This window comes from Hemiscyllium ocellatum, chromosome 4 (genome assembly GCF_020745735.1).
Source record: "Hemiscyllium ocellatum isolate sHemOce1 chromosome 4, sHemOce1.pat.X.cur, whole genome shotgun sequence".
Lineage (NCBI taxonomy): Eukaryota > Metazoa > Chordata > Chondrichthyes > Orectolobiformes > Hemiscylliidae > Hemiscyllium > Hemiscyllium ocellatum.
Window position 1 is genome coordinate 140,268,822 of NC_083404.1, and position 25,159 is coordinate 140,293,980.

At 41.3% G+C, this 25,159-nt stretch overlaps 1 protein-coding gene across 1 annotated transcript in view; it reads right to left on the bottom strand.

Annotated features, from left to right (window-relative positions):
* The window catches only part of LOC132815125 (laminin subunit alpha-3-like), a 364,209-nt gene that overhangs the window by 182,644 nt on the left and 156,406 nt on the right, over positions 1 to 25,159 (bottom strand). The window contains exons 23-29 of the mRNA XM_060823918.1: positions 24,868 to 25,000; positions 20,567 to 20,709; positions 20,325 to 20,431; positions 14,545 to 14,692; positions 4,453 to 4,616; positions 3,928 to 4,036; positions 2,216 to 2,313 (exon numbers count right to left, since the gene is read on the bottom strand). Coding sequence (XP_060679901.1) covers positions 2,216 to 2,313; positions 3,928 to 4,036; positions 4,453 to 4,616; positions 14,545 to 14,692; positions 20,325 to 20,431; positions 20,567 to 20,709; positions 24,868 to 25,000 — 902 coding nt within the window. The remainder of the gene's footprint in view (positions 1 to 2,215; positions 2,314 to 3,927; positions 4,037 to 4,452; positions 4,617 to 14,544; positions 14,693 to 20,324; positions 20,432 to 20,566; positions 20,710 to 24,867; positions 25,001 to 25,159) is intronic.

Below are 25,159 nucleotides of genomic sequence, written 5' to 3' on the forward strand. Positions count from 1 at the left end.
TCAGAATCCTCTTCAATACATTGCCCACCGCTCATGTAAGACTGACTGGTCTATAATTCCCAGGGTTATCCCTATTCCCTTTCTTGAACAAGGGAATAACACTTGCCACCCTCCATTTATTTGGTACTACTCCAGTGGGCAGTGAGAATGCAAAGATCATTGCCAAAGGCACAGCAATCTCTTCCCATGCTTCTTGGAGAAAGCTTGGGTATATCCCGTCCGGGCCAGGGGACTTGTCTATCCCCATGTTTTTCAAGATTTCCAGCATATTCTCCATTTTAACGTTAACCTGTTTGAGCACATCAGCCTGTTTCACACTGTCCTCACAAATGACAAGGTCCCTCTCACTACTGAATACTGAAGCAAAGTATTCATTAAGGACTTCCCCATCCTTCTCTGACTCCAGGCACATGTTCCCTACATTATCCCTGATCAGCCCTACCCTCACTGAAGGGTGACCTTTGGGAGGTTTCTAAAATCATAAGGGGCATGGATAAGGTGAATGGCAAAGGTATTTTCCCTAAAGTAAAGGATTTCAAAACTAGAGGGCATATTTTTAAGATGAGAGGAGAAAGATTTAAAGGACCTGAGGGGCAATTTTTTCACACAGAGGGTGGTGCGTATATGGAATGAACTACCAGAAAAAGTGGTAAATGCAGGTACAGTTAAAACATTTAAAAGACATTTGGACAAGTAAATGAACAGGAATGGTTTAGAGAGATAGGAGCCAAATGAAGTCAAATGGGATTAGTTTAGTTTGGGAAACATGGTCGGCCTGTGTGTGATAGAAGAAGGGTCTGTTTCCATGCTGTATGACTCTATGGCTGTATCCTCAGTGTGAGAGAACACATTCCACATGCTTGGTGAATGTATTCATAGCAACATTCAAGGAGATCAATGCTAACCGTTATATCAATAACAATCTCTTCCAGCATCAGCGTAGTTTTGTTGTGCACTTTATAATCTGTATGATTAGTCTCTTGCTAAGCACCTCCGAAACACTATCTTTTGGAGTATGCCCTCTCAATCACACATCACTCTGACTTGGAAATGTATCGTTAGTCTTTCATGGTTGCTGGGTCACATTACCTCGCAACAGAAATCTGGGAGCATTTCAATACATGGCGCGCAGCAGTTTAAGACAATGGGTCACCACAACAGATGGTCATTTACAGTCAGTCAATAAATTTTAGCTTCATTGCATTTCCCATAATTTAGGACTCCTTGAATCATACAGCACATTGGAGACCATTCTGCCCACATCCTACATGGCTGTGAAATAGCTGTTCAATTGGGAAGGTGGTGGTATACTGGGTATTGTCACTGGAGTAGTGATCCAGAACCACAGATTAATGTTCTGGGGACACTGCTTCGCGTCCCACCACGGTGGATACTGAAAGTTGTATTCAACAAAACTCTGGAATGAAGAGCTGATCTATTGCATATAATCATTGTCATAAAATCCCATCTCATTCACTCAGTCCAAAAATGTGCAGGTTAGGTGATGTGTAGGTTAAGTGCATTAGTCAGGGAAAATGTAGAGTAATAGGGTAAGGTAATGAGTCTGGGTGGGATCCTCTTTGGGGGGGGTTGACGTGAACTTGTTGGGCCAAATGGCCTGTTTCCACAGTGTAGGGATTCCATGATTTCTATGAATATTCTCTTGGGAAAGAAATTTGCAGTCCTTGCATATGACTCCAGATCCACAGCAATGTGGTTTAGTCTTAACTACCCACTGAACAATTAGGGCTGGCCTAGCCAGTGTTGCCTACATCCTATGAATTAGTATTTAAAAATTAGGTGCCACACCCCTGTACTTTCCTAGTAGCCCTGTGAATGATTTATTTTCATGCATTTATCCAATTCCCTTTTGGAAGTTACCAGTGAATATGCTTCTACATCCCTTTCACAACACATTTCCAGGTCATAATAAGAAAAAGCATTTTAACCCTCTTAAAATAAGAACCAGCGATGTCGGTTGACTATCCCAGGAGTATGGGTAACCTCAGTCCCCAGATACTGAGAAATCTGAGCTCCATTTCTCAGATGCTTTACCCACTTTCCTCGTCTACTTACGTGAGTTGAAGTGAATCCCACCTGACCTTGCAACTTTTGGCAATTTGGTAGAGGTGGCACCGTGAATTCTACAGGCCCTTCATAATAATTTCTCCATTCTGAAATGTGCAGCAGGAAAATTCATGAGATAGGTTTTTACCTCCTGTTGGTGATGGGGCCATGGGTGCCGATGCAGTGCATTTTAGGCTCCACATGTTCAGTGCAGAACTCTTTAAAAGGTACTAAATAAACTTTGTGCTGTCCATGAAAAAGAATAAAAATGCAATATATTAATAAATATGTTATCTCTGTACTAACAATTTCTGTACTGTCAGGACATTTATGCATTTGAAACAGTGAGGTCCCCTAATGACTCTGAACACTTGCTGTATTATACATGGCAGAGCCACACGAATTACAATGAAGCAGGATCTCAACTGGAGCAGCACATGGTATTTTTATTTGTGGCTACCAAGTATTAAAAAGGCCATTAAAATATGGCATTAGTATCAACTTGGTTGGAATATAAAAGGATTTTCAGCGATGGAGATTAGATTGCATCTGAAGTAACTGTATTCAGCTCTGCCCAATGCATCCCAGGACTGATATTGTTATAGTCCCATCTGATGGTGATACTGGACTAATCATATCCTAAGTGAGACCTGGCTTGACAGGCCATAGGTTTTGCTTTTGTTTACCATGGTGTTCAGTCACAAGAGGCTGCCCAACATATTTTAAAAAATAGAAATATAAAAGTTAATTACATGAAAGAAAATAGCATTGATTCAATGCAGAAATTAGATAAAAAGAAAGGCAGTAACTATGCCACACGATGCAAAGCTATTTGAAATAAACCCATTACAAATGTCAGAAAGAACGGCCAAACATTTTTATCCTCAATAACCTTACAGATGAGTAGTCAAACCTGACTCCACTTTAAATCTCCTTATTCAATTTGCAAGACCGTATTTGATTTCTTTTTATCTAATGCTATTTTCTTCAGTTAAAGACTCTCTGTGACCCTCAAACAAACTGCTAACTCAGCTCACTTACTCCTCACCATATGTTCCAAAAATTCATTTCTTCAACAGGCTTCTGTTTCTGGAGGTTTTATCTTAAGCAACTCACAAATTCTTCTCAGTTGTGCCCTGACTGTTTACTTATTCAAATTTAGGTGTTAGCTTTTTGAGATTCATGAACAAGGACTCTCAAATCCTTCCATTCTGCAGCTGGAAAGTTAAGGGGGATACACACAGCAAGTACTTCACACAGAGGGTGGTGGGCGCTTGGAACTTGTTGCCAGCAGAAGTAGTTGAGGCAGGCACAGTAGATTCATTTAAGATGCGTCTGGATAAATGTATGAGTATGTGGGGAGTAGAGGGCTACAGATACTTAGGAATTGACTGACAGGTTTAGACAGTACATTTGGATCGGCTCAGGCTTGGAAGGGCCGAAGAGCCTGTTCCTGGGCTGTAAATTTTCGTTGTTCTTTGTTCTTTATTTAAATAATAACACATCAGATCTAGAGCACAGATCAGTCTTTAACTAATAAAAAAAATTGGAAGATGATTCTTTACAGACATTGAGTTGCACAATTATTACCTAGGGACAATTTCAGTGAAATGATTGTTTATTAAGAATAAATGTTCTGAGTAGCTTGTCAATCACCACACATGTTATGTGCTGTTAGCTGATGTGCTCTCATGGCAAATGTACAACTTATCACGAGTATGGACTTGGAAAATTTAACTTGGAATCTTATCCCAAGAAAAAAACAAACTTGACAAAATGCAACTTGCCCTACATGTCCGATGCTGAAGAAACATTCAATTTGTTTCGCTGGTTCACATATCACTTGAATAATGTACTTACCAGTAAAAAACTGATTGATGTACCATGCAGAAGGAGATCAGCATAAGAAAGCAGATCAAAGGCTGCAATGCGATTCTGTGAGTCAATTGCAACACTCCGACAAAAGAAACTGCAGCAAATTCAAATGGTCGCAATTAAATCTTTTATAATACAAAAAAAATCAAAATATTCATATTATCCTGCAATCTTATTTGATTGTAATAAGGAACTAAAATGTACCAAATGAGATCTTATTTTGTATTGCTGATGAAACAGTGACTACACTTACCATGTTTCTTCTCCCCACTAATATTCCTGACCTGCTGAATATTTCCTGCATTTTCTGCTTTTATCGGAATATTTCTTATTGAGTTTAGACACACAAATGAGCAAAGACTGGTCACTTCATCTTACATCTAACCACACTAACAAGCAGAGATTCATCATAGATACTATGTTCCTTGTTAAGACTATTGTGTAACTACACCAAGGAGGAGACATATATCATGACATTACCTGGGTCTATCCTATTATGTCTTACCATACCTGTATTTGCAGCTGTACAGATTAAATGTCCCTTGTGTAGTTACTCCAAGTGGATTGGGTACTGCCACATTAAGCTTATGCAGTCTCTCATCTTCATTGGCATATTCAAGTACAAAAACATATTGGTCTGGTTCAGGAATCTTAATTCTAAACTGTAGCCGAACCTAAAGGGAGGAATAAATGATGTTAGTGGAGAAGCATCTAACCTATCTGAGTGTTTGTGTTTTGTACATGATGTTGTACCTTTGAACACTCAGTCTAGTTCAATAGCTTCTTGGAAGCCTCATTGTGGATAGACAGCAGCTAAATTGAAGCTCTAAACCAGATGATGATACTCCCTTATTTAAGGATAGGTATTATTTCCTTTAAGGCAGTTCAGAGAAGTTGCACCGGGGTGATCCCTGGTATGAAGGGATTGTCTTACAAACACAGGCCAAACAGGTTGGGATTCTACTCATTGGAATTCATAAGAATGAAAGTGATTTTGCTAATACATACAAGATTTTTGATGGGTTTGACAGGGTAAATGCTAAGAAGATGTTTCCCCTCATGGGAGAGAGAGGACCAGACAATATAATCTCAGAACAAAGGGGTGCCAATTTAAGTCAGAGGTGAAGAGATATTTCTTCTCTCCATCGGTTATAATATTCCAAAGATCCTTGGACAGAAAAGACCATGAAGAGCTTATGCCCAAAACACCGATTCTCCTGCTCCTCGGATGCTGCCTGACCTGCTGTGCTTTCCCAGTACCACAATCTTCATAGTGAAGAAGGTGTTTAGTATGCTTTCCTTTATTGGTCAGAGTATTGAGTACAGGAGTTGGGAGGTCATGTTGCGGCTGTACAGGACATTGGTTAGGCCACTTTTGGAACATTGCGTGCAATTTTGGTCTCCTTCCTATCGGAAGGATGTTGTGAAACGTGAAAGGGTTGAGAAAAGATTTACAAGGATGTTGCCAGGGTTGGATGATTTGAGCTATAGGGAGAGGGTGAATAGGGTTATTTTCCCTTGAATGTCGGAGGCTGAGGGGTGACCTCATAGAGGTTTATAAAATCATGAGGGGCATGGATAGGATAAATAGACAAAATTTCTTCCCTGACGTGGGGGATTCCAGAATTAGAGGGCATTGGTTTAGGATGAGAGGGGAAAGATTTAAAAGATACCTACGGGGCAACTTTTTCACACAGAGGGTGCTAGGGGTATGGAATGAACTGCCAGAGGAAGTGGTGGTGGCTAGTATAATTGCAACATTTAAAAGGCATTTGGATGGGTATATGAATAGGAAGGGTTTGGAGGGATATGGGCCGGGTGCTGGCAGGTGGGACTAGATTGGGTTGGGATATCTGGTCGGCACGGACGAGTTGGATCGAAAGCTCAAATCCTCCAACCCTGGCAACATCCTTGTAAGTCTTTTCTGAACCATTTCAAGTTTCACGACATCTTTTCGATAGGAAGGAGACCAGAATTGCACGCAATATTCCAACAATGGCCTAACCAATGTCCTGTACAGCCGCAACATGACCTGCTAACACCTGTACTCAATACTCCGACCAATAAAGGAAAGCATACCAAACACGTCCTTCACAATCCTATCTACCTGCAACTCCACTTTCAAGGAGCTATGAACCTGCACTCCAAGGTCTCTTTGTTCAGCAACACTCCCTAGGACCTTACCATTAAGTGTATAAGTCCTGCTAAGATTTGATTTCCCAAAATGCAGCACCTCACATTTATCTAAATTAAACTCCATCTGCCATTTCTCAGCCCACTGGCACATCTGATTGAGATCCTGTTGTAATCCAAGGTAACCTTCTTCTCTGTCCACTACACTCCAATTTTGGTGTAATCAGCAAACTTACTAATTGTACATCTTATGCTCACATCCAAATCATTTTTATGAATGATGAAAAATAGTGGACCCAGCACCGATCCTTGTGCCACTCCACTGGTCACAGGCCTCCAGTCTGAAAAACAACCCTCCACCACCACCCTCTGTCTTCTACCTTTGAGCCAAATGCTAGTTCTCCCTGTATTCCATGAGATCTAACCTTGCTAAGCAGTCTCCCATGGGGAACCTTGTCAAACGCCTTACTGAAGTCCATATAGATCACATCTACCACTCTGCCCTCATCAATCCTCTTTGTTACTTCTTCTAAAAAGTCAATCAAGTTTGAGAGACATGATTTCCCATGCACAAAGCCATGTTGACGATCCCTAATCAGTCCTTACCTTTCCAAATACATGTCCTTCAGGATTCCCTCCAACAATGTGCCCACCACTGACATCAGGCTCACTGATCTATAGTTCCCTGGCTTGTCCTTACCACCCTTCTTAAACAGTGGCACCACATTAGCCAACCTCTAGTCTTCCGGCACCTCACCTGTGACTATCGATGATACAAATATCTCAGCAAGAGGCCCAGCAATCATTTCCCCAGCTTCCCACAGAGTTCTAGAGTACATCTGATCAGGTCCTGGGGATTTATCCACTTTTATGCATTTCAAGACATCCAGTACTTCCTCCTCTGTAATATGGACATTTTCAAGATATCACTACATTCTATATCTTCCATGTCCTTTTCCACAGTATATACTGATGCAAAGTACTCATTTAGTATCTCCCCATCTCCTGTGGCTCCACACAAGGGTTGACTTGCTGATCTTTGAAGGGCCCTATTCTCTCCCTACCCTCCACCTATCTTTGTGTCACCTACAAACTTAGCAACAAAGCCCTAAAGAGATTTAGAGTGGAATATACTTTGAAACAGTCTCAACTGACAGTGATGTAACTTTAAACCTTTCGGGCTCAGCAGATTTATTACTATTTCATAATTCTTCTATTGTGCACTGAAGAGATTCCAGTTTTACTTCATACTCCCTGTCCTTCAAACAGCTTGACCATGCACCCCAAACACTGCAGTTCCAGGAGGTACCTAGCTCACCATCATCTTCTTAATGGCAATTAGAGATGGACAATAAATGCTGGCTTAGCTTTTTATTTTATTCAGTCAAGGCCATCATTTGCTAAGTCAGCATTTATTGTCCATCTCTAACTGCCCTTGACTTGAATTATGGCTTGCTTTGTTGATCTTTTTTGTTCACTTTCTAGTTAGCTCACAGCTCTCTGCACACCAGCATCTCTATATATAGTTGTGCTTTTATACTGCTTTGCAACATTCATCTCAGTGTCACTTCAGATACCATGTTTTGGGAATAGACCTACAGCAGTTTGCTCAACACAAGGTCTTCTCGGAAGAGAGCTGAGGGTGTCCGGCCACAGAGTGTGTGCTCCATGGTGGAGGTCACATGACTACAGCAGACTAGAAAGGACATTTGTACGTGATGGAGGTCAAATGACCACTGCAGAGTTGAAAGGACGTTTGGACATGATTGCATTTCAATCCAAACAAATTTAATATCATTTCTAGCCTAAACATAATTTCAGATTCACAGAAATATAGTTGACGTTTAGCTTGGAAGTATCCTAGTGAGCCAGTAGGTTGTCACCATCACCTTCTCATGAGCCATTAGCAATGGGCAATAAATGACAGTTTTGTGAGCAATACCAACACCCAAAGAACAAATTTTAAAAATTACTGTCAGTCACCATCTTCCTCATTTATTTTGTGAGTCATACAGCTGTGATAAAACCTCACTCTAATCTGAATAAAGTAATAAAGTGCAGTGAAAAGAACAGGGCCACTGATCACAGTGGTGATAAGATCTTCAGCAATGCATATCTATTTCTTTAAAGAAACATCTATCAACATGCTTTATTTGTTGTCCTTTTGGCTGCAAACACAGTAAAGAACAAACAAGCAGTGCCTATTATCCATGACATGACTCTTAGTTCTGTTATCACAAAAGCAGCTGTTTTTTTGCTCTGTTAAACTGAGAATGGATAGGGGCTTTTCTCATGTCTCACAGCTTTAAGGTCCACCATATACTTCCAGAAATAAAGGCCAAACAAAACGCAATTGAGTGGTGGGAGAAATATTTGTATAATGAGGAGTTAAATAACAACCAAATCTTCATTCTACAAAGGGGAAGTTTTACCGATGCTGAGGGATACTGCATATATGTTCAGAAAACCATAAAGCAATTTCAAAAATATTTCTAATGCTAAATAAAACTAGCAGCCCTTTGACTAAACAACATAACTCAGGCCTGAGAGGAAGGTAAATTTAAAGTATCAAAACTAACCTCATGAATCGGCAAAGCGCACACTGATCAGGAGCGGACATGGGGCTGCTGGGTATATTTGGGCGTTTCTTTAATATCAGGCGGCTTTGCCTGAAACATTACTTAAGTAGTGTCTCCCATCCATCCTCCTCTAACCAAAAAAAGTTCTGTGCGCTGGATTGGTAAGGTTACTTGCTTTTTTTTATATTACAGTAGTCTCCTTGGGAATTTAGAATAGTGGGAATGGAGGTTAGGGCAGTTGAATGTTCTTCCTGCAGAATGTGGGAGGTGAGGGTCACCAACTGCATCTGCGACAAGTGCACTCAACTCCAGGTCCTCGAAAACCACAACTGAAAACTAGAACTGGAGCTGGATGAACTTCGGATCATTCGGGAGGCAGAGGGAGTATATGAGAGGTGTTACAGGGAGGTAGTCACACCTCAGGTAAAAGAAGAAGGTAGATGGGTTACCGTCAGGGGACGGAAAGGGAACCGGCAGGCAGTGCAGGGATCCCCTGTGGTGGTTCCCCTCAACAACAAGTATATCATTTTGGATACTGCTAAAGATCGACTTACCGGAGTAAGCAATGGGGCACAGGTCTCTGGCACAGAGTCTGTCCCTGTTGCTCAGAAGTGAAGGGAGGTGAGGAGCAGAGCATTAGTCATTGGGGACTCCATAGTTAGGGGGACAGCTAAGAGATTCTGTGGGAACAAGAGCGACTCACAGTTGGTGTGTTGCCTCCCAGGTGCTAGGGTTCGCAATGACTAGGATCATGTTTTCGGGATCCTTGAGGGGAAAGGGGAGCAGCCCCAAGTCGTGGTCCACATAGGCACCAATGACATAGGTAGGGAGAGAGATGGGGATTTAAGGCAGAAATTCAGTGAGCTAGGGTGGGAGCTTAGGGCTAGAACAAAGTTGTTATCTCTGGTTTATTGCCTGTGCCATGTAATCATGAGGTGAGGAATAGGGAGAGAGGGCAGTTGAACATGTAATTACAGGGACGGTGCAGGAGGGAGGGATTCAGATACTTAGATAATTGGGGCTCATTCTGGGGTAGGTGGGACCTCTATAAACAGGATGGTCTTCACCTGAACCAGAGGGATACCAATATCCTAGGGGTGGGACTTTGATGATAGAACATAGAACATAAAACATTACAGCGCAGTACAGGCCCATCGGCCCTCAATGTTGTGCCTACCTGTCATACTAATCTGAAGCCCATCTAACCTACACTATTCCATGTATGTCCATATGCGTGTCCAATGATGACTTAAATGTACTTAAAGTTGGCGAATCTAATACTGTTGCAGGCAAACCATTCCATACCCTTACTACTCTCTGAGTAAAGAAACTACCTCTGACATCTGTCCTATATCTATCACCCCTCAATTTAAAGCTATGCCCCCTCGTGCTCGCCGTCACCATTCTTGGAAAAAAGCTCTTCCTGTCCACCCTATCTAACCCTCTGATTATCTTGTATGTCTCTATTAAGTCACCTCTCAACCTCCTTCTCTCTAACGAAAACAGCCTCAAGTCCCTCAGCCTTTCCTCATAAGACCTTCCCTTCATACCAGGCAACATCCTAGTAAATCTCCTCTACACCCTTTCCAAAGCTTCCACATCCTTCGTATAATGCGATGACCAGAACTATACACAATACTCCAAGTGCATCCGCACTAGAGTTTTGTACAGCTGCAGCATAACCTCATGGTTCCGGAACTTGGAAACGTGATGCTCTTCAGGTGAGTTTAAACTAATTCAGCCGGGGGATGGGAACCTAAATTGCAGTTTGAGTATACAGGAGTTGAGAGTAGTGAGGTCAGAATACGGTTTCAAGGTTGCAAGAGGGCACCAGCAAGCAAGGAGCTGGTTTGAAGTGTGTCTACATCAACGCCAGGAGCATCTGGAATAAGGTGGGTGAACTTGCAGCATGGGTTGGTACCTGGGATTTCGAAGACATGGCTAGAGCAGGGACAGGAATGGTTGTTGCAGGTTCTGGGATTTAGATGTTTCAGTAAGAACTAAGGTGGTGGTAAAAGAGGGTGTGTGTGTGTGTGGCAAAGTTAGTCAAGGACAGTGTTACGGTTGCATAAAGGACATTTGAGGACTCATCTACTGAGGTAGTATGGCCAGTAGTTAGAAAGAGGAAGTGGTGGTCACCCTGTTGAGAGTTTTCTATAGGCCTCCGAATAGTTCCAGAGATGTAGAGGAAAGGATAGCAAAGATGATTCTTGATATTAGCGAGACTGACAGGGGACTTTAACTTTTCAAATATTGACTGGGAATACTATAGTTAACAATCACACAACACCAGGTTATAATCCAACAGGTTTATTTGGAAGCACTAGCTTTTGGAGCACTGCTCCTTAATCAGGTGGTTGTGGAGTATAAGATTATAATTTATAGCAAAAGTTTACAGTGTGATATCACTGAAATTACATATTGAAAAAGATCTGGATTGTTTGTTAAGTCTCTCATTTGCTAGAATGACCATGTTGGTTTCAGTTCTTTCTTATGTAAATCACAAAATATTTTTAAAAGTTACATTCTCAAGTGGACTTTAACAATTAGTGTCATCATGGCCCAGATAATGTATTGAACCTGGTGGATTATAACCTGATGTTGTGTGATTTTTAACTTTGTACACCCCAGTCCAACATCGGCATCTCCAAATCATGACAGGAATATCAGAGTTCAAGTACTTTAAATGGTTCAGTTTTTGTCCAATGTGGTGAAAGTGAGTATTGCAGATGTTAGAGATAAGAGCTAAGAGTGTGGTGCTGAAAAAGCATAGCTGGTCAAGCAGCATCCAAGGAGCAGTAAAATCGACGTTTCGGGTAAAAGCCTGATGAAGGACTTTTGCCCAAAACGTTGAGTTTCCTAGTCCTCGGAGGCTGACTGACCAGCTGTGCTTTTCCAGCACCACACTCTTGGCTCTTTTGTCCAATGTGTGCAGGAGAGTTTCTTCACAAAGTATGCAGATACACTAACAAGGGGCAAGGCCCATTGGATTTGGCACTAGGTAATGAATCCGGCCAGGTATTAGATTTGGAGGTAGCTGAGCACTTTGGTGATACTGATCACATTTTGGTTACGTTTACTTTAGCAATGGAAGGGATAGGTATATACCTCATAGCAGGAGTTATGGCTGTAGAAGGGTAATTAGAATGCGATTAGACAAGATTTACGCTGCATAAGATGGGGAAGGAAACTGCAGGGGATGGGCACAATTGAAATGTGGAGCTTATTCAAGGAACAGCTACTGCAGATCCTTGATAAGTATGTATCTGTTCGGCAGGGAGGAAGTTGTCAAGCACGGGGACTATGATTTACTAAGGAATTGAATCTCTTATTGGGAGGAAGAAGGCTTATGTTTGGATGATTTGGAGATGGTTTGGACTGGGGTGTACAAAGTTAAAAATCACACAACACCAGGTTATAGTCCAACAGGTTTAATTGGAAGCACACTAGCTTTCGGAGCGACGCTCCTTCATCAGGTGATAGTGGAGGGCTCGATCATAACACAGAATTTATAGCAAAAATTTACAGTGTGATGTAACTGAAATTATACATTGAAGAATTGATTGTCTGTTACACTCACAACCTTTCATCTATTAGAATATAGTGATAGTTTCACTTCTTTCATGTGTAAATCACAAAACCTTTTTTTAAAGTTGCATTCTCGGGTTAGCTGTTAACAATGGTGATAGCTAGCCAATATGTTGAAGGTGTTAACCCCCTGTGTTCTCTGTCTATGACCTGATGTTTAGATTGATTCTAATCTAAAAAGTGAGATAACAGCGTTTTACATAAATTCATGCAGTTTTTGAGCTCAGAGTTCTACATGAATGTATGCAGTTTTTGAGCAAAGTGCAATGTAACCCTGCAAGTACAAATTCACCCCACACAGTATATGTGTACATGTGGGTCTTTGTCTGTCTGTGTGTGCGTGTTGGTGGTTGTGAGTGTGAGAAAGTGTGTGTGTGTGTGTGTGTGTGTGTGTGTAGTGAGTGCAGAGTGTCTTAAGTCTGTGAGGGGGTGCATGTGTGAATGTGTGTCTATAAGGGTATGTGTGAGTGTCTCTGTGCACCTGTGTCCGTGTGTATGTGAGAGTGTGTGTGTAGGAATATCTGTGTGTGTGTATAGTGCAATGGTGATCACCTGTAATGTGACATGAACCCAAGGTCCGAGTTGAGGCCTTCCCTATGGGTACCAACTTAGCTATCAGCCTTTGCTCGGCCACTTTCCTCTGTTGCCTGTCCCGAAGTCCACCTTGGAGGATGGTCACCCGAAGGTCCGAGGCTGAATGTCCTGGACCACTGAAGTGTTCCCCAACTGGGAGGGAACCCTCTTGTCTGTTGATTGTTGTGCTGTGCCCATTCATCCGTGCCCATTCACCACACAACAATCAACAGACAATAGGACATTCAGCCTCGGACCTTCGGGCGACCATCCTCCAAGGTGGACTTCGGGACAGGCAACAGAGGAAAGTGGCTGAGCAGAGGCTGATAGCTAAGTTCGGTACCCATAGGGAGGGCCTCAACCGGGACCTTGGGTTCATGTCACATTACAGGTGATCACCATTGCACTACACACTCACACACACACACACACACACATATTCACACACACACACACACACACACACTCACATACACACAGACACGCACATAGACACCCACACACACCCTTATAGACACACACACTCCCACGCTCACACATGCACCCCCTCACAGACTTAAGACACTCTGCACTTGCTACACACACAGACACACACACTTTCTCACACTCACAATCCCCACCCCAGACACACATACACACACAAAGACCCACATGCACACATATATTGTGTGATGTGAATTTGTACTTGCAGGGTTACATTGTACTTTGCTCAAAAACTGCATGCATTCATGTAGAACTGAGCTCAAAAACTGCATGAATTTATGTAAAACGCTGTTATCTCACTTTTTAAGATTAGAATCAATCCAAACATCACGGCATAGACAGAGAACACAGGGGCCAACACCTTCAACATATTGTCTAACTATCACTATTGTTAACAGCTAATCCGAGAATGCGACTTTTAAAAATAAGGTTTTGTGACTTACACATGAAAGAAGTGAAACTATCACTGTATTCTAACAGATGAAAGGTTGTGAGTGTAATAGATAATCAATTTTTCAATGTATAATTTCAGTTACATCACACTGTAAATTTTTGCTATAAATTGTGTTACGATCGAGCCCTCCACTATCACCTGATGAAGGAGCGTTGCTCCGAAAGCTAGTGTGCTTCCAATTAAACCTGTTGGATTATAGCCTGGTGTTGTGTGATTTTTAACTATGTTTGGATGAGGTGCGAAGGCTCAGTTAAGGTGCTCGAGAGTTAAAAATTAGCCAGGAAAGATGTAAAGAGTGCGTTAAGAAGAGCCAAAAGGGGACATGAGAAGTCATTGGTGGATAGGATCAAGGAAAACCCTAAGGTTTTCTGTAGGTATATCAGGATTAAAAGAATAAAACTTCCTCCTGAACCATCCATGAAACTCTACCAGATTCACCTCGGCAAGAATACAATTCAAAAAAGGCAAGCAGAGGTAATAGCATAAAGTTAACATCACTAGAAAACCCTAAGCTAACGTTATGGGGATCGGGTTCCAATCCAGAACAATCTGGAACAGCCATGTCATCATTGTCAATTGTTGTAAAAATGCATGAGTTTCATGAATGTATTTTAGGAAAGGAAATTCACCTTGGAAATTCTTGGACCTTTTTGTTTGTTTTAATACTTAAATAGTATATTAGCAGTTTGGCAAAAGTCATCAATTGACAAAATACATTTGCTAATGTTTAAATGTATATTTTTTAAAAAGCCCATGAGCTGAAGATAAAGTCTGTTAGATATTCTTTGATACCTGTCTGCCAGTGAGAACAGCCATCCTTGTCCGGTGGGAGGTTGGTATTTGAACCGAAGATTGCTGTTTGCCATCCACAGTGTATATGCCATCATCTGCTCCAGCCGAGGGGAAGATATCCAAAGGAAGATATTTGTATAACAAGCAGCTGTTGAAGGTAATTTACAGTTAGGTTAACTGAATGACAGAAGTTTTGTCAATAAAAGCAAAATATTGCAGATGATGGTGATCTGAAACAAAAGTAGAAAGTGCAGGAGGCTCAGTGGGTCTGGCAGCATTTATGGAGAGAGAAGCTAAGTTAGTGTTTTGAGTACAATATGACACCTTTTTCAGATACAATCTTTTTAAGAATTGGGGCTAAATTGAACTTAAATGGACCAGACTTAAGTGTTCTGGTCTCAATGTTATAGAAAGGATATAGAAGCATTAAGGACAGTGGAAAAAACATCTACAAGCATGATAACAGAACTGTAACATCATAAATATCTGGAAAAGTTCTCTTTAGAAAAGGCTGAAAAGTTCTTTTGAACAGTGTTAGTCACACTTTCCCTGCTCTTCCTCCAAATCCTTGTAAGATTCTTCTCTTAAATTTTTTCTCCAAATGGTGGGAGAGTGGGCCAGAGCATGGCAGCTGGAGTAATAGATTGGATATGTGTGAAGTTAGCAAAACCCGGAAGGCAGATTGTCATCTGAATGGCTATAAATTGAGAGAAGGAAATGTGCAATGAGACCTGGGTATCCTCAGACAACAGTCACTGAAGGTAAGCACACAGACAGCAATAGACACTCAAGAAGTAAAGGGTATGCTGGCCGAACAGCAAGAGGATTTGGGTGCAGGAGAAGGAAATGTCTTGCTGCAATTATGCAATTATAACCATTCCTGGAATATTGAGTGCAGTTTTGATCTCCATATCTGAGGATGGATGTTCTTGCTATTGAGGGAAGTGCAGCAACATTTTAACAAACTGATTCTTGGGATGGCGTGACAGACGTATGAAGAGAAACTGGATTTAAAAAAAAATTCATCTGAGGGACGTAGGCATCGCTGGCTGGCCAGAATTTATTGCCTGTCCCTAGTTGCCCTTCAGAAGGTGGTGGTGAACTGCCTTCTTGAACCATCACGGTCCACCTACTGTGGGTTGACCCACAATGCACTATGGAAGGAATTCCAGAATTTTGAGCCAGCAACAGTGAAAGAACAGAGATATATTTCCAAGTCAGGATGCTGAGTGGCTTGGTGGGGAGGTGGGGGGGGGGGGGGGCGCAATTTCTGCAGTGTGTCTTGTAGGTAGTACACACTGCTGCTGCTGAGTGGTGGATGTTTGCGGATGTGGTGTCAGTCAAACAGGGCTGCTTTGTCCTGGATGGTGTCAAGTTTCTTTAGTGTTGTTGAAGCTGTACTCATCCATGCAAGAGGGAGTATTCCATCACATTGCTGACTTACACATTGTAGATGATAGACAGGCTTTGGGGAGTCAGGATATAAGTTACTCACCACAGTATTGTTAGCCTCTGACCTGTTCTAGTAGCCACAATGTTTATATGAGGAGTCCAATTGAGTTTCTAGCAAATGCTTATGACAGGATGTTGATAGTGAGGAATTTTGTGATGGAGCAGTGATTAGATTGCCTCTTATTGGTGATGGTCATAACCTGGCATTTGTGTGATTAGATTAGATTACTTACAGTGTGGAAACAAGCCCTTCGGCCCAACAAGTCCACATCAACCCTGAACAGCAACCCACCCAGATCCATTCCCCTACATTTACCCCTTCACCTAACACTACGGACAATTTAGCATGGCCAATTCACCTAACCTGCACGTCTTTGGACTATGGCAGGAAACCGGAGCACCCGGAGGAAACCCACGCAGATACGAGGAGAATGTGCAAACTCCACACAGACAGTTGCCTGAGGAGGGAATTGAACCTGGGTCTCTGGCGCTGTGAGGCAGCAGTGCTAACCACTGTATCACCATGCTGCCCGTGTGGTGTGAATGTTACTTGCCACTTGTCAGCCCAAGCCAGGATATTGTCCAGATCAACTTGCATTTGAACATGGACTGCATCAGTATCTCAGGAGTCATGAATGGTGCTGAACTTTGTGCAATCACAATGAACATTCCTACTTCAGACCTAATGATGGAGGAAGGGTCATTGATGAAGCTGCTGAAGATAGCTGAGCCTAGGTATATCCTGACGAACTCATGCAGAGATGTCCTGGAGATGAGATGAATGATTCCAAAAACCACAATCATCTTCTAATGCCAGGTATGACTCCAACCATTGGAGAGTTTGCCAACTGATACCCCTCGATTCCAGTTTTGCTCGAGTTCCTTTATGCTACATTTGATCAAATGCAGCCTTGATGTCAATTTTGTCCATGTTTGAATCAAAGTTATGATGAGGTCAGGAACTGAGTGGCTGAAGTAGAACTCAAACTGGTGTCACTGAGCAGGTTATTGCTGAGCAGGTGCTGCTTGATAAAACTGTTGATGACACCTTCCATCGTTTTACTGATGTTCAAGTGTAGACTGATGAGGCTGTAATTGGCTGGGTTGCATTTTCTTTTGTGTACAGGACATGCCTGAGCAATTGTCCACACTGTTGGGTAGGCAACAGTGTTGTAATTGTGTTGGATCAGCTTGGCTGGAGGAGCAAGTTCAAGAGCACAAGTTTGCATTATGATTGCTGGAATATAGTCACGTCTCAGTCTTGGGAGTATCCAGTGCCTCCATCCTTTTATTGGTATCACGTGGAGTGAATTGAATTGGCTGAAGACTGGTATCTGTGATCCTGGGACCACTGGAGGATGCGGAGATGGATCATCAACTCGGCACTTCTGGCCAAAGATTGATGTGAACACTTCAGAATTATCTTTTGCACTGATGTGCTGGGATCTTCCATTATTGAAGATGGGTATATTTGTGAAGCCTCCTCTTCTATTGAGTTGTTTAACTGTCCACCATCATTCAGTTCTGGATGTGGCATGACAGCAGAGTTTAGATCTAATCCATTGATTCTGGGATCACTTGGCTTTGTCTATCACTTGCTGCTTATGTGGTTTGGAATGCAAGTAGTCTTGTTTGGTAGCTTCACCAGATTGACATCTCCTGCATTCTCCAATGAACTACGATTGGTCCCCTAGCTTGATAGTAATGTGTGTGGGGGAATGTGCCAGGCCAAGAGGTTACAGATCAGGCTAGAAAACAATTCTGTTGCTGTTGAGAGCCCATACAGTCAGATGGATGTTCAGTCCTGAGTTGCTAAGCGGTTCAAAATCCATCCCATTTAGCACGGTGATAGTGCCACACAAACACAATGGATGTCATTCTCAATGTGAAGGCGGTTCTTTGCCTCCACAAGGACTGTGCAGTGGTCACTCTTACCGATACTGTCATGACAGATGCATCTGCAACTGGTAAATTGGTCAGGATATGGTCAAGTATGTTTTTCCAACTTGTTGGTTCCCTCACCTACTGCTGCAGAACCATTCTGGCAGCTATGTCCTTTAGGAGCTGACCAGCTTGATCAGTAATGCCACTGACAAACCATTCTTGGTGGTGGACATTCAAATGCCCTATCCAGAGAATATTTTGTGCCCTTGCCGCCTTCAATGCTCCCTCCAAGTTTTGTTCAATGTGGAGGAGTTCTGACTCATCAGCTGAGGGAGGACATTATGTGGTAACCAGCGGGAGGTTTCCTTGTCCATGTTTAATCTGAAGTCATGAGAGTTCATGGGGGTCCGAAGTCAATGTTGAAGACTCCTGGTGGTGGCAAATCCTCCCATGATTAAGCCAAGTGGCTAATATGAGGTTCACAGTCATTGCTAGGATTTCAATTAGGCTCATTAGTCAGTACATTAGCTGTATGGAAAGAATCTGAAAAGCTAGTAGAACATAATGTTGATATCCTGCTGTTATGATGTCTAGACTGTTGAACAAAGACAGAATACAAGTAAATGAGATGCTGTTTCTAATTTTTGAGTCCTCCTTCAATATGAAAATTATGTAGGAATGATGGTAAATTGCCAAGATGGAACTGATGTAATTACAATGTTGCAGAGACAGCAAAGGAAAGAGTGGCTAACTACAGACCAGAGATTACATTATCAGTTCTGGGCCAACACTCGAAATCCATAATTCCAGTTCAACTTATTAAGAATAATGTCTAATGAGAAAGGAACACTGAGTGTGTATAAGGCATTCTTTCCCAAGTTGGTGATCAGTGAGATTCTAAAGTGATCACTGCTGGGACCGCAACTGTTTACCATACAGAACAACCTCGGCTATCCGAACATCAATTATCCAAATTCTGGATTATCCAAACAAGATTTCAAAGTCCTGTAAATGCTTCCTTTGTTTACGATCAGATCAGTTATCCAAATAATTAGTTATCTGAACAAAATACTCCCTGCCCATCTCGTTCGGATAACCGAAGTTGCTCCATACATATATATTAATGACTTGGAGGAAAGCTGCAAATGTACTGAAGCCAAATTTCCATACGGCACAAAAATAGGTGGAAAAGCAATGTGCGAGAGGGATGCAGTTTACAAACAGATATTATTAGGTTAGGTAAATGAGCAGAAAGTTGGCAAATGGAGTATAATGTGAGAAAATATGAAGTTGTTCATTTTGGAAGGGAGAACAAAAGAATAGTGTGTTATTTAAATGCAGAAATACACAAAGGAACATAGGAACTTGGGCGTGAAACATAGGTGCAGCAGGTAATCAGGAAGGCGAATAATATGTTGGCCCTCATTTCAAGGGGGTTAGAGTATATGAACAGGGTGGTCTTACTGCAACTGTACAATTGAGACCACATCTGGGGAACTGTGAGCAGTTTTGGTCCCCTTATCTACTAGAGGCAGCTCAGAGAAAGTTCACTGGAATGGGGATTGTCTTATGAGCAATGGTTAAACAGATTAGGGCTCTACTCACTGCTGAATAGAAAGAATAAGAGGTGATCTCATTGAAACATATGGGATTCTTAAGGAACTTGACAAGGTAAATGCAGAAAGGATGTTTCCCCTCATGGGAAAGTCTAGGACCAGAGGACAGTCTTAAAATAAAAGGATGAGGAGAGGTGAGGCGGAATTTCTTCTCTCAGAGGATTGAGTGTCTTTTTAACTCCTTGCCTTGGAGAACTGTGGAGGCAGTGTCTCTGTGTAAATTTAAGGCTGACATCAGCCACGATCCTATTGGATAGCAGATGCAGGCTCCAAGGGCCAAATGGCCAACTCCTACCTATTTCTTATGGTCTTATTATAAATACTTTCCTTGTTTTGATTATTTAGTTTTAAATCAAAAATTTCAAAAAAAAAACCTTAAACCTCAAATAAAAATATCATTAAGGAATGGCAACTACTTGTGATTAGATGGACTGACAATACACAAGGAGCTTTTCAGGAGCAATATCAGAAGTTGAACACCAAACCACATAAGGAGATAACAGGATAGAGCACCGCAGTTTAGCCAAAGATATAAGTTTTAAAAAGAGTTGTAAAAATGGAAAGGGTTGGGTTCTCGAGCTTGGGACCAAGAAAGTTGGTCACCAATGGAGCAGCAATTAAAACTGGAGATGTTGAAGGATTGGAGGAGACTACATTGATAGTGAGAGTGCCAGGGGATGGAGGGATTTGAAAGCAAAGAGAAGAATCTTAAAATCTAAATTTTATGTTGAAGCATTGTCAAACTGGAAGCCAATGTAGAGCAAGGTTAAGGGAAGCACATCTTCAACTTTTAAATCTAGACAAATTTGTTATCTGTCTTTTGCTTACTTTTTTCCCACTTGTTCAGGATTAGCTGCATAAGTACAGGGATCTGTCACTTGTAACTGCAGAATCGGAGCTTCATAATAATCACTGGGCAGAAGAATCAGATAATCCTAATAATTTAAAAATACATTGATGAATTAGATCAATGACTGAATCTAATCAGAAAGTTTACTTTCATTCCAATAGATGTTCAAGCTACAGATAAGAATTTTCCCATGCTCTAATACAGTGCATATTGTTCTCACCAGAAGTACTCCTTCTGCCTCGATGTTGACAGTCCAAGTCCCAGGTGTGAGTGGGAAAGGGTCACCATAGTTACTCCTTGCGACCGTAACAAAAGATGGCTCTTTACTTCGAGCAAAGATAATTTCTTTTGCCTGGGGTAACACTAGGAACAAGGTAAAAAGAATTGAATCACCAGAAAGTTCTGGACTATACAATGGTGCTGTTAAAACAGATAATTGCAGTATTCATTCTGAAATATTTGGGGATTGCAACATATTTATAAATTCATTTATAGTTCCTTATATTGAAAATATCATATCAGTTAAAGTATTCCTGATTTGCCTTCATGTAAAAATGGAGACATAGAACTATACAATACTGAAGGGCCATTTTAACAATCGTGCCTGTGTTGTCTCTTCAAAAGAACTACTTAGTTAGTCCCCTGCTCTTTCCTCACAACCCTGCATTTTTTTTTCCTTTTCATGCATATGTCCAATTTCACATTTGAAGGTAACTCAATCAGTTTCCACCACTCTTTCAGGGCAGTGAATTCCATTTCGCAACTTACTGTTCTAGTTGCTTCTAGTTCTCTTGTTTATTATCTTCTACTTAATTGTTCTCCTCCGCTTATTGATATCCCTAACACTGGAAACAGTCATCCACAGAATGAGGCTAATGACCTAGTGAAGGAGGTAGCCCTTCTAACTTGCTATGCTTGGCATCTGCCTGCCACTGTTCCCACCTCAGGTCTGGGTTCGTAGGTGGCAGCACAATTTCAGCCCACCCCTGTCTTCTTGTGTGTAAGCACCTCATCAATAAGACTTTGAATTAAAAGAATTTGGAATAAAAAGCCAGCTTCAATATGTCAATTAAGCAATCAAATTGTGGTAACAATCCTTAAGTTCATAAGACACAAAGACATAAGAGCAGAAGCAGCCATTCGATAATTATTTCATGAATATCCTCAGAAGAACATAAGATCTTAAGCACTAGGAGCAGGAGTAGACAACTCAGCCTCTCAAGCCTACTTATCATTTGATGCATTCATGACTGATCACAAAAGAATCAAAATCACTGGGAAAGCTCAGCAGTTCCGGCAGCATCTGAGAGCGTTAACATTTCTGATATAGTGACCCTTCTTCTGATCTTCTGAAGAAGGGTCGACAGACCCGAAACGTTAACTCTGATTTCTCTCCACAGATGCTGCCAGACCTGCTAAGTTTTTCCATCAATTTCTGATTTTGTTTCTGATTTTCAGTATCTGCAGTTCTTTTTTTTTTGTTTCATGACTGATCACAGCTTGGCCTCAATTCCACTTTCCTGCACACTCCCATAACCTTTCAACCTGTTACTAATTAAAAACCTGTCTGTCTATCTCCTCCTTAAATTTACTCAATAGTACACCATCAACCACATTCTGGGGAAATGAATTATACCGTTTTACAACTCTATGAAACAAGTAGTTCCCGGTAAAATCTGTCCTCGTGCCTAAGTAATTATCTTTGTTTAATCCAGAACACTAGTGTGAGACTCTCATTTCTCACCCTTCCTTCAAGGAAGTAAATTGGTTATCCTTACCTTTTCTGGCCTACATGACCCGCAGCAATGCGACTGACTCACAATTTCCCTCTGAAGTGGTCTAGAAGACACTAAGTTTTATTCAAGAATGTGACTCACCACCATCTTATTAAGGTCAATTAGGAATGATCAATAGATTCCCGTCTAACCAATGACATTGTGGCTTGGTTAGTTCAGTTGGTTTTCCAGCTGGTTTGCCATGCAAAGTGATGCCAACAGCAGGGGTTCAGATGCTGTACAAGCTTATGTTACCACGAAGGTATCACTTTCTCAACCTCTCCCCTTGTCTGAGGTGTGGTGACTCTCAGGTCAAACTTATTACCAGTCATCTCTCTCTCTCTCTCTCTCTCTCTCTCTCTCTCTCTCTCTATCTCTATCTCTAATGAGAGAGCAGCTTATGGTCTGCTAGGACTATGGCAACTTTACCCTTACCTTTGATGCCACATCTAATGAATGATTTGAAAATAAAGAAAAGAGTAAAAACTGTTAGCATAAAGCATTTGATCCATGATATTGGAATCTAACAAAAATAATCATACATTTAAAACTCTATCCCAGCCAATTAAAACATAGAGTTTACAAACAATTACCAGAGAATTCACATTTGTTTTCCATGGGATTTTATGTTGCAACATCAGCAAACAAACACTGAAGAAACTTTAGAAAGAAGTTCCTATTAACAAATGACATGGAAATACTTCTGCAATGCCACACTCAAAGCAATTCCATGTCAATATGGTTGTTAGGTAAGGTAAGGGTGGAAGCTACATGTACAGTTAATGCTTGAGCACAACTGCAGCCAAGGCATGGGCTGAAGCCATAGTAGTTTATTTCGACACTCAGGTTGCCAACCTTCTGGATAGTACTGGAGGTTCCAACAACAAACCATCAGTCTCCTGGACATTGTCACATTGTTTTGGCTGTGATGTGAGATAAGGGCCTAAATTTTAATTCTTGATTCAAAACCATAAAGTTGAGAAAACTCACATCTCATAAATTTGACTTGGGAAGAAGTGCCTCAGATGATCTGATTTTCAGTCTGGGGCTAGTGATAATGGAAGCTGGACCCACTGCCCTCAGACACAGAGAAAATACAGCCACCAGGGCAGCTGTGCGCAGGGGCAGGTTCTGTGAAAGGATGACTTTGGCACTCTAGGACTTGCAAGCAAAGTTATAAAATAAAAAGAGAAGCCCTCTAAAACTCACCCCTCACTCCCCCCCCATAACCTCTAAGTCCCCTATATATTCACTGTGCCACATCCATGTCAATCTACACCAACCGATACTCCCAGGCCAAACCTCTGCCCCTCTACATCCTTAATGTAAGCCTATATACCTCTGGACTGATTCCCAAAGATCTTTCATTGTCCCTTTGCCAACCTAGTACCTTCTCATTACAACCAATGTCCCCATCCTCCTCCCACCTACCACCCTTGCATTTACATAGAAAGTAGCTGCCATGAGAGACCTCAGGACATGAAATAATATACATTTCTAAGTTTCTATTGGTGACTTTATTATTTTTGTAAAAACTTCCACTGATTAAAAACCTATTCGCAACATTGAAATTCCTTCAATTATTTAATGCCTTATAAAAGCAAATATTACTATATCTACAATAAAGGTTTTCTAATTATTTGAAACTAACAGACTATGAACTGACAAGCCCACTATGTTAATAATAGTTTGTGAAATTAGTCACATACTCCTAATCTTATTATAATAGTTCTCAGGTTCTTAAATTGAAATTGCAAACACTGATTATTTTTAAACCACAGTCTATACTATTATTGAAAGGGTAGTAGATTTAAATGCACTGACAGATTGACAGTTGCAAGTGAATTTAAATGCCTTAATGGCTTGACAGTTGAGATTTATACACATTCATTTCATATTCATAATTTTAATAATTCCAATAATTCACCTCTTCTAAAAGTGACATAAGTTGTCCAAAAGGGTACCTTAGCTCTGGACCTATCTAAACAGATACCTAACTCCCCAAAGAGATTCAGTAAGTTTAAGTCTTCTCCTGGAACATATAGATATCTTTTGTCATATTTTGGATTGAACACTAATGAAAATTGGATTAGATTGAAAACAGTTGTACTTTTACAAATGCAAAAGTCTTCAAGAAGCCGAAAATGTTCCTTTGCTGCCCTCATCCCAGAGAAAATGGTGAAACGTCTGGAATCGGGGCTCCAGCGCCATTTTGACTAAGCTGAGGACTCTCTCCATTTCTGTGAAAATTAGGCCCAAGTAAGCCAGAGAGGCAGAGAGCTAAAGAGACAAAGGCAGGAAGGCAGAGGCTGCCAAGGGAGAAGCTGATTGACAGATTGAATGTCATAAAGGGAATTTCTTTGAAAACGTTTGGCTTAGTTACAAAAATATTTGAGATGAGAGAAAAGGCTGCGTGATATTCAAGAATGATCCAGTCCAGTCAAGTTAAGGAAGAGCCTGTCCTCTTCCCTAGTGGCTGTGAGAAGGTGATGCTTATGAGGATACATAAATTCAGCCACCATGAGGAGAGGTAGGGGGAGTAGGCAGTGCAGTTGGAAATAGGACATCATGCAACAAAACCTCCAGAAATACATCCAACAGAGTTGGCAACCCTACATGTTACCCATGCAGATGTAGTACTCACTGTCTTAGGCAAAACACAAAAGGATTTTAAAAATACTTTACTTACCATAGGATAAATTCAGGCCAGTTAAGTTTTTGGACCCTGTACACTGCTCAGTCTTACCTGTGCTTGGTTGTGCTCGGTAAATTGCTACATGGCCGTACACAGTAGTGAATCCGGGGTTAATATATCTGAAGGCGATGCGGAACAAATTGAGGTTTCTATTCTCCACATGCACTGTTACCCTCACGTTATTCTGTAAAAGTGAAGTTAATGAACACATGACTGGTAGGGTAATCTAGAAGCAGAGTTAGCGGCAGTGCTAGTCACGGGAGCTCATGCAGAATGAAGACCAGGAGATCCTTCAAGGTCAAAGGAAGTCACCTCATTTAAATAAATAAGGGTAGGAAGTTGT